The sequence below is a fragment of the Mixophyes fleayi genome, chromosome 12, assembly GCF_038048845.1.
Source record: "Mixophyes fleayi isolate aMixFle1 chromosome 12, aMixFle1.hap1, whole genome shotgun sequence".
NCBI lineage: Eukaryota > Metazoa > Chordata > Amphibia > Anura > Limnodynastidae > Mixophyes > Mixophyes fleayi.
In genome coordinates, this window is record NC_134413.1 from 66,977,059 (window position 1) to 66,987,137 (window position 10,079).

The following is a 10,079-nucleotide window of genomic DNA, read 5'->3' on the forward strand; positions in this document are numbered from 1 at the left end:
GCAGTTGACAACTAAATTTGTGGTTAGGTTGAAGTAGTTGTAAATCATGTTGGGGGACATTAAGAGGAAGGGCTTTAGTCTTGTCTGGGATGATTTTAAAATTAAAAATTGGTCTTATTCCACAATCGTGGCTAAGACGACAGGCAAAGAGACGTGGGGGTTTGTCGGCATAAAGAGCGCTTCGTCTGCATAGAGAGCTAACATATGATTCTGCGACCCAACTTTGATCCATGTGATATTTGGGGTTATTCCAAAGAGTAGCTACGAGAGGCTCCATCAGAGCATAGAGGAGGGGAGACGGTGGCAATACTGCTGGTAACATTTTTCATTTGGAGGGGGAGCGAAGAGCAGCCGTTTGTGATGATTGAGTAATAATCTTTCCGTTTCATCATTTGGTCGTTGACAAAGGATGACAGTACGAGCTCCTATTTAATGTGGAATGTATATACTACTTTAGGCAGAGATGCTGGATTGGAACCAAGTACCACTTTATCTGCATATATATCTATCTATCTATATATATATATATATCATCATCATCATCAGTTATTTATATAGCGCCAACATATTCCGTAGCGCTTTACAATTGGGGACAAACGTAATAATCTAATAAACAAACTGGGTAAAACAGACAAAGAGGTGAGAAGGCCCTGCTTGTAAGCTTACAATCTATGGGACAATGGGAGATTGACACATGAGGTTAAGTATACATTTTGCATCTTGGCCCAGCCCGACTGCAAAGGTAGGGTGACTCATAAGCTAAATGATCCTGTCACACAATAATGTTGGTCCGGGGGTAGTTGTCTTGTGTGAAATTGTGTAACAGGCTAAAGGTAGTGAGGTTAAGATGGTGGTTGAGGAATATTATACGCTTGTCTGAATAGGTAGGTTTTCAGAGAACGCTTGAAAGTTTGTAGAACAGAGGAGAGTCTTATTGTGCGAGGGAGAGAGTTCCATAGAGTGGGTGCAGCCCGAAAAAAGTCCTGTAACCGGGAATGGGAGGATGTAATGAGGGTGGATGAGAGACGCAGATCATTTGCAGAACGGAGTTGCCGAGTTGGGAGATATTTTGAGACAAGAGAGGAGATGTATGTTGGTGCAGCTTTGTTGATGGCCTTGTAGGTTAGTAAAAGTATTTTATATTGGATTCGGTAGAAGACAGGCAGCCAGTGTAGAGACATACAGAGTGATTCAACAGAGGAATAGCTATTTGCAAGGAAAATCAGTCTTGCCGAAGCATGCAAAATAGATTTTAGGGGTTTGAGTCTGTTTTTGGGAAGACCAGTAAGGAGGGAATTGCAATAGTCAATGCGGGAGATGATTAGTGCATGAATTAAGGTTTTAGCAGTGTCTTGTGTGAGATATGTGCGGATTCTGGAAATGTTCTTTAGATGTATGTAACATGATTTAGATATAGAGTCAATGTGGGGAACAAAGGATAGGCGTGAATCAAGGATTACACCTAGGCAGCGAGCTTGTGGGGTGGGATTTATGGTCATGTTATCAACAGAGATAGAAATGTCAGGTATGCTCTTGTTGGCGGGTGGGAATATTATTAACTCTGTTTTAGAAAGATTAAGTTTGAGTTGACGAGAGGACATCCAAGATGAAATGGCAGAAAGACAGTCAGTTACACGGGACAACACAGATGTCCAGATATCAGGAGAGGATAGATAGATTTGGGTATCATCCGCATAGAGATGATACTGAAAGCCAAAGGAACTTATTAGATTTCCAAGAGAAGTGGTATAGATAGAGAACAGCAGAGGACCTAGCACCGAGCCTTGTGGTACTCCAACTGATAGGGGAAGCGGAGCAGATGTGGCTCCAGAGAAATTAACAGTGAAAGAGCGATTAGAGAGGTAAGATGAGAACCAGGATAGAACTGTGTCTTGAAGACCTAGGGATTGCAGCGTTTGTATGAGAAGAGAGTGGTCAACTGTGTCAAATGCAGCCGAGAGATCAAGGAGAATTAGGAGAGAGTAATGGCGTTCAGTCTTAGCAGTGATCAGATCATTAACAACCTTGGTCAGCGCAGTCTCTGTGGAGTGTTGAGAACGAAAGCCTGACTGAAGAGGATCCAACAGGTTGTTTGCGGAAAGAAAGCGTGTGAGGCGAGTGTAGGCAAGTCTCTCTAGAAGCTTGGAGGGGCAAGGGAGCTGAGAGATGGGACGGTAATTTGAGAGAGAGTTTGGGTCGGAGTTTTGTTTTTTTAGAATAGGAGTAATCACTGCATGCTTGTATAGTGATGGAAAGATGCCAGTAGAGAGTGAGAGATTACAGATTTGAGTTAGAGGTGAAATGAGCACAGAAGACAGGGATCTACCAATTTGCGAGGGAATAGGATCAAGAGGACAGGAGGTAGAGTAGGAAGATAAGAAGAGCGTAGAAATTTCCTCTTCATTTGTGGGGTCAAATGAAGAGAGGGTGTCAGAGGGTAGTGGGAAGGAAATGAGCTGATGGCTTGTTGAGGAAGAGGATACCATTTCTAGTCTGATCTTATCAATCTTGTCCTTGAAGTAGGTAGCAAGATCCTGAGCACTGATAGTAGATGGAGGGTTCGGGGTGGGAGGATTGAGAAGATGATTAAATGTATTGAAAAGGCGTTTGGTGTTAGAAGCCTGAGCATAGATAAGAGATTGAAAGTATGTTTGTTTTGCAGTGTCCAGAGCATTTCGATAGGAGTGGTAGACAGAAGTATATGTGAAGAAGTCATTAGAGCTTCGAGATTTACGCCAGTGACGTTCTGCTTTACGGGACAGTTTTTGAAGATTTCGTGTTGCTTTGGTGTGCCACGGTTGACATCGAAGTCGACGTGTAGTATGAAGTGTCGCTGGAGCCACTTGATCAAGGGCCGTTGCTAAGGTTAGGTGAAAATGAGGTACTGCCATCTCAGGGGATGAAAATGTAGAGATAGGGGAGAGAAGGTGTTGGAGAGAGGTGGAAAATTGTTGAAGATTAATAGAATTCAGATTTCTACGAGTATGAGGAGGCTTGGTTGAGTTAGACAGTAGAGAGGTTAGAGCAGTGGGGGTGAGAGTGTAGCTGATAAGGTGATGATCCGAGAGGGGGAAGGGTGTATTAATAAAGTTAGAAACTGAGCATAGTCTAGAGAAAACAAGATCAAGGCAGTGGCCATCCTTATGAGTAGATGATTCAATCCACTGGGAGAGGTCAAGTGAGGATGTTAGAGAGAGTAGTTTGGAAGCAGCTTTGGAAGGTGGGTTATCAATGGGGATGTTGAAGTCACCCATGATGATGGTGGGGATGTCTGAAGATAAGAAGTGAGGGAGCCATGCAGAGAAATCCTCAATAAATTGTTGGTGTGCTCCAGGGGGACGATAGATCACCGCAACACGTAGGGAGAATGGATTAAAAATGCGAATAGCATGTACTTCAAAAGATGTGAACGTGAGTGATGGGACATTTGGTAGAACTGTGTATGTGCACTGTGGGGAGAGAAGTAGTCCAACCCCACCTCCTTGTCTGCCTTCAGGTCTGGAGGTGTGGGTGAGATGGAGGCCACCATGTGAAAGTGCTGCAGGTGAGGCAGTGTCTGATTGCATGAGCCATGTTTCTGTTATTGCCAGAAGGTTGAGATTTTTTGAGAGGAAGAGATCATGAACGGAGGTAAGTTTGTTACAAACAGATCGTGCATTCCAAAGGGCACATTTAAAGGACTTGGGAAGAGAGGGTAGACAGGTGATGTGTTTGAGGTTTGCTATAGAACGGTAGTGTTCTGATGTATGTGTGTGTGAGGAGTGTGGGGGACCTGGATTAGGTGATATATCACCAGCTAATAGAAGCAGAGTGAGCGAAAGATAGGCAAGGGGATTGTAAGATGTGTGGCCTTTTATTTTCTGGCGACAGGTGGAGGCTGTACTTGTTAGAGATAATAAATAGGACAACAGTTCATGGGTGTTAAATAGAGGTGAGTGGAGTAATGCAGGTGCAATATATATATATATATATATATATATATATATATATATATATATATATATATATATATATATATTCAGAAAAGGCTCCTTGCCCCTTAGTGCTCTTAATTCTTCCACTCTGCAAGCAGAAGTAATTGGCGCCAGAACACTACTTTTTGGGTCATCCATCTAAAAGTAACTTGATCAGTGGTTCAAAAAGGTCAGACTTCTGTGTGTTTGAAACTAGATTGAGAAGCAATAAGCCACAAAAGACCTAACAGAACATAGTGTTTTGATCCTCCGTGTATACACGCTTTCAATATTGGTCACTGCAGTGATTGAACTTATCTAATATTCAGACACCACGGCCATGTAACATACTATTTTTACAGCGATACAGGAGAATTCATCTTATGAGAGTTGTGAGTGCAGTCCAATTCCAGTAAGGTATTTATGCTTTGCAGATGTGGATTCTGAGACTCTCTTTTGCATTAAGTGTGCTAGGAGCCCGAGAGCTCAATTAATTGGATGCTATTATCCACAGTCGACCATTTGCAATTGTTTCATTACCAATTGAGGAGGTTTGCAATCTTAAAATGAGAAGTGTTGCCTATTAATACTTTGGATTGCGCTAATAACCATCTCTCCTCTGGATATTACCTACTTGGAACTTTTGTTGGACTTCATACTCTCTATTTCAATATATGCAGATACTTTTAGAATAGATCATATGAGAATTCTTTGGTGTTATATTATCCAGCCCATCTTACGTATTAATTATTTTTATATAATTTAATAAAATTAGGTACATTTTTAACATACCAGCGCTGGCACCTGCTCTTGTATCTCTTTCTTTTCTAATAGAACAGTCTTTTCACTGCTTGGAAAATGCAAATAATCAAAATTTCTGAAGCTACCTCAAAACAAATACATAAATTTAGTTTCGATAAAGCAAGAACTTTGCCGAGACCAGCCTGAAGGAAGTCAAGAATCTGGAATAGTAGCTGCCTTTGGATTGAATTTAGAGTCATACCATGTGATAAAACTTATTCCAGATTCTGTAATAGATTATGAAATAATTCTTCTTTCTTGCCTGTAACAGAGTGTGCTCATCACTTGCTATGAGATGCCTTTATTCCTTTGCAGTTGCTGCTCAATCTTCATGTCATTAAAGCTAGCAGCTTAAGATTTGAATTAAGAATTGGGCTTTGGTGTAGGAGATCTGTTCGAAGAGGCAGAGGGCCATGATGGCTTCTGGAGCATCTCCCAGGCTACAGGGAACCAGAGACTGTAAGGTGAGAATGGAAGGATTGCCATTACTTCTGCCTTTTCCTTTTGGATCTTTATTGGAATGTGAGTGAGGGGTGGAAACAGATGGAAGACATAAACCAGGCTCAATGTCCATTGAACTGTCAAAACACCTATTCCCACTGTCCATTTATTTATATAGCGCCACTAATTCCACAGCGCTGTACAGAGAACTCACTCACATCAGTCCCTGCCCCATTGGGGTTTACAGTCTACATTCCCTCACACACACACAGGTCAATTTGTTAGCAGCCAATTAACCTACCAGTATGTTTTTGGAGTGTGGGAGGAAACCCACGCACACATGGGGAGAACATACAAACTCCTCACAGATAAGGCCATGGTTGGGAATTGAACTCATGACCCCAGTGCTGTAAGGCAAAAGTGCTAACCACTGAGTCACCGGGCATATGTAGCAGCAGTTTGTTTAGGCAATGCAGTGTTTGCCTTGTAAACCATCAGATAGTTTCTGAAATTCAACTGTGAAAGAATTTCACAGCTTCACCATCATAGCTTGAGCAGCGGCTAATGAGTCATTGGTGTCTCTTGAAAAAACAGGCGATGCTCAAGGTGAGGGTGAGGAAGAGTGTAGATGGAGGAGATTCCAGTGGTGTCATATGTTGTACTGTACCCTATTCCCTCTGGCTCTGTTCCTCTGAATAGTGAATAGTAGTGTAATGAATACTGCTTATTTAACGTAAATATTTCTAAGTGGGCAGAGATAGTCAAGATTATTCTGTATACATTGAGAATTCTTTAAAGTTATAGTTTCAAGTGGCCAGCCTAGACGATATAGTGAATTGAAGTATTGCAATAACTGTTGCATACCTTACAGAAGGTTCCTTTTAGTTACCACTGCGGATGCTATTATAATAGTAAGTACTGCACTTCTAGACTTGTTTCTTCTGCAGTAAGCCAAAAATGTACAAGTCACCAAGATATGGCAAACACTGCTGGATTAATAAAGCTCAGTAAACATGGCAAAGGTGTTACAAGTGTATGAAAATCTTATCCGCGGATTAACGTGAATGGGAAGACACCAACATCACTACAGATAGTCCTGTGACAGCATCCAGGATGCATCATCAATTGCGTCCCCGACTTGTAGGCCGCAAATTATGATGCAGTTTCTCCGGCCAGTGAAATCGGGAATGATGCCCGTGAGGCAGTGCCATTTGGGTGCAGGGCAATTTGCTGCTGCCCAGGTAGAGTTCCGGCAATTCAAATGACCCGGTTATATGATGGGGAAGGCGCAGTGGTGCTAAGCCTGTCTGATGATCCTGTGTGGCTGTTGGAACCACGAATAGGGGTTGGTCACAGAGGCGGCTGGTTTGGTTCTCATTGATGGAGCTCACGCGCACCTGGTCGGCAGTCAGTGAAATCCACAAACTAAGTCCAGGTAATATCAGGATCAAGAGACATTGGATGCTGAATACAAAGGGTGTTCTGTGTTTGTTTCACTGGTGGTGGTGGAGACTGGGTGCAGCCGTTAGAGCTAGGCAGGACTTGAGGTTCAAGGAGGACTAGTGCAGATGTCTCACACACACGTGGATGTGGAACGGGCTTCAGCTCACGGGAGAAGGAGAGATCCCAGAATCAAAATAGACAGCCCTGTGTATGGCCTACAATAGGTGCTACAGAGCTCCATTATTTCAAAGAGTATTATCATTAATTTTTAATTATAGGGCGCCACTAGGTGTCCGTGGCTCCATTCAGCTACCAGCTCTGGTTGCTGAAAACCAAACAACTGTAGTAAAACAAATCTCAACACAGGGAATGCTTTACAGCAGTGATTTCTAACATGGTCTCCATCTTGACCTCTGACTTGAAGCATATGTAACATAGTAACATAGTTGATGAGGTTGAAAAATAAGACACCAGGCCATTAAGTTCAACCTATTTTGGATCTCCTGCGAGCTCAGAGACCTGAAATTGGAGCCAAATTTGAATTTCCTATACGAGATCTGCTCCTGGATGTGTTGCCGGCTGAAAGTAATTTCCTGCACTACGGAAAACATTCCCTGACCTATATATTACTAGAGGAGCTGCCTTATATACCATCTGGTGAGTGTTGTCTAACCTATCACTACCTAAACTGAAAACAAATTCTATCCATTGTAATGGGTGCCATGGAAGTTTGAAGAGAAAAAAAAATGCAAATGTTGAACCAACTAGTTGGATTTTGCTTCTAACTAATCAGCCCAATGGCATTACAGCACTTTTAACAAAGTTCAAATGAACCTTGAAGGCAAAAGGCAACAGCCATGGTAAATCTGGAAACTGTTGTACGTTTACCAAGTGACCAATTGATAACAATTTTGCAATTGCACAAGCTGAATTCACCTCACTGCAGGTTAAAGTTAGATTGCACCCTTGGAAGGCCATCAGATAGCAGACATGTGTCTACAAACTGATCTTAATCACTGAATTTGAGGTAGATCAATCCCAAGAGCCTGGATCTATGCTCACTTAGACGACACATTTGTGTAGCCAATACTAAACAATCTGGTTTGGTGCTCTGAACAGACCTAAAAGTACAGAGACCTACAGTAATCACCAACCTAACCTGCCATATATTGGCACTTAGGCTTTCAGAGGCCTGTGTAATACATTTAGCGCTTGTTCACACCTAACCACTTAGTTGTTTTCATACAGATTTGAATGAGTTTCCCTTAATAAAAGTCACAACCTTTTAATGCTCTTCTCATGCATTACATATATTACAAATAAGTCAATTGGTTCGTTCACACCACTGCATTTTAAAATGTTGCATTTAAGACATTAGAACACACCATAATCTATTTCCTGTGCTCTGTTGTGAGCTACCAACATCATGGATATTACTGCTAAAAAACTAGCACAACCAACTGTACAAATACTCGATAAAACTGTGTCTACAGTACACGTTAACGTTTTTCCAAATGCATGTGTGAACGATCCCTTAATGATTAATTAACAGGCCATATGATCAGTTCCTTCGACCTCTACATTTATGAGCTAAACAATCGATGGACTCCCAACCAGCACCGTATTATGTATAGTTTGATAACTGGCCATTTGCATTTCACACACTCAGATTACATGTCCGTAAACACAATGGACGGCCCACATGAAGCCATATTGTTGCCTGTACAACGTAAAATAAAGTTTGGCTTATTAAAAAAAAAAAAACCTGTACAGGTGATTTTTCTTCATACAGATTATGAACAATGCCAGGTAACGGTGACAGGTGTGCATTAAAGTGTACCCAACACGTATGCAGTGGTGGCTGCCATTTCATGTGTTTAATCCACAAGAATATAGCCTCACTAGGAACTGATTGACAGGCTTTATTCTCAAAATGTCAGGCCTACAAATGGCTGCCTTCACTGTATGTAGGTGATGGGTACAGTCGATCTGGTGTCACTTTAGAGTCCAGGATTGTCAGTTTCAGACTCGCCATCTAACGTAAAGCAAATTTATGCTGCAAAACAGCTTTCTCTGCTAATCTTTAACACTTTACAGCAGTGCTTTTAGCCTGTTAAATCCAGCCATAGTAAGATTACACTACTTTATTATTTGAACATGGGTGGGAGGGGATTAAAAAATATCATGCACAACATTTAACTCTACAAATAAAAGGACTAATGTTCACTTTCCTCCTCCCTCGACAAACTAGTTTAGCGAGACAGCCAAATCTAGAGAGGGCTGAGGGCACAGTGGCAGGACGTTGTTCTCAACAGATTGCGGTGTAACAGCCGGAACACTCAGGAAAACTGCTGTGGAATGAAGGAAAGCATTGGACATCAGCATCAGGAACGGGCATATGTAATAGGTGGGATGGAGTTACAGGAGGCGGCCCCTGCATTCTGTGGAGCCGCAGCAGCAAAGCAGCTTCCTTGCTCTCCACGCTTCCCACTTCGTAGTTATAGTCCCAGGTCAGCTCGGTTCCGGCTCGTATCCTCCTAAGAGACCAAAATGAGAACAGAGGGAAATATCAGCTAAAAAAGTATTTTCTATATGTGCATCCACACACACAAGAGTTTACAAGACAACTGGTAGAGAATGTTTGGAAGAGAGATGTCTAGTCTCTAGTCTTATGGCCACTTCCACCAGGGGACACCTGTGTAATGAATGAAACCTGCCAAACTGATGGCAGATAAAGAATCTTACTGCACAGAAATCATAGATCAGAGCCCAGGTAAGCTTGATGAGGCCTGTATACATCTAAAATACAAGCAGTTCCAATATGTACAGACCTCATTTAAAGATTTAACCGTGTTTGACACTATGGGCCTGATTCATTAAGGAAAGTAAGCTTAAAAAAAAAAATAGTAAGTTTACTCCTGGATAAACCATGTTACAATACAAGGGGTGCAACTTCGTTTATTATTTTGCACACAAGATAAATACTGGCTGATTTGTCATGTAACACACAAATACTTGATAGCTTTATATTTACACTGACATTAAAGTTCTTCTAGGACAGTGGTTGGCTAACCTGTGACACTGCAGGTGTTGTGAAACTACAAGTCCCAGCATACCCTTCCAGCAATAAGCTGCTATATATTGGCAAAGCATGCTGGGACTTGTAGTTTTACAACACCTGGAGTGTCACAGGTAGCCAACACTGCTCTAGGACACGCCTTTCCCCAACTATAAATCTGCCATCACATTGAAAAATTTTCCTCCCCTCCAAAGCAACATGGTTTTGCCAAGGTGCAAAGTTACTTATTTTTTTGTGCTTTACTTTCCTTAATGAATCAAGCCCTATACTGTATGTATAACATCATGTACCTCACTTAAAGATATGGGCCAATTACTGGGTTACGGACTGAAAATTAGGAAACGGCATGTCTGATTCTCGTG

General features: G+C 41.8%; 1 protein-coding gene across 1 annotated transcript in view; it reads right to left on the reverse strand.

Moving 5' to 3' along the window:
* Positions 1-7,907: 7,907 nt before the first annotated feature.
* Positions 7,908-10,079, reverse strand: part of LOC142108712 (histone-lysine N-methyltransferase SETDB1-like) — a 57,881-nt gene continuing 55,709 nt past the window's right edge. Inside the window, 2 exon segments of the mRNA XM_075192549.1 lie at positions 7,908-9,104; positions 9,106-9,175. Coding sequence (XP_075048650.1) covers positions 9,057-9,104; positions 9,106-9,175 — 118 coding nt within the window. The 3' untranslated portion in view covers positions 7,908-9,056.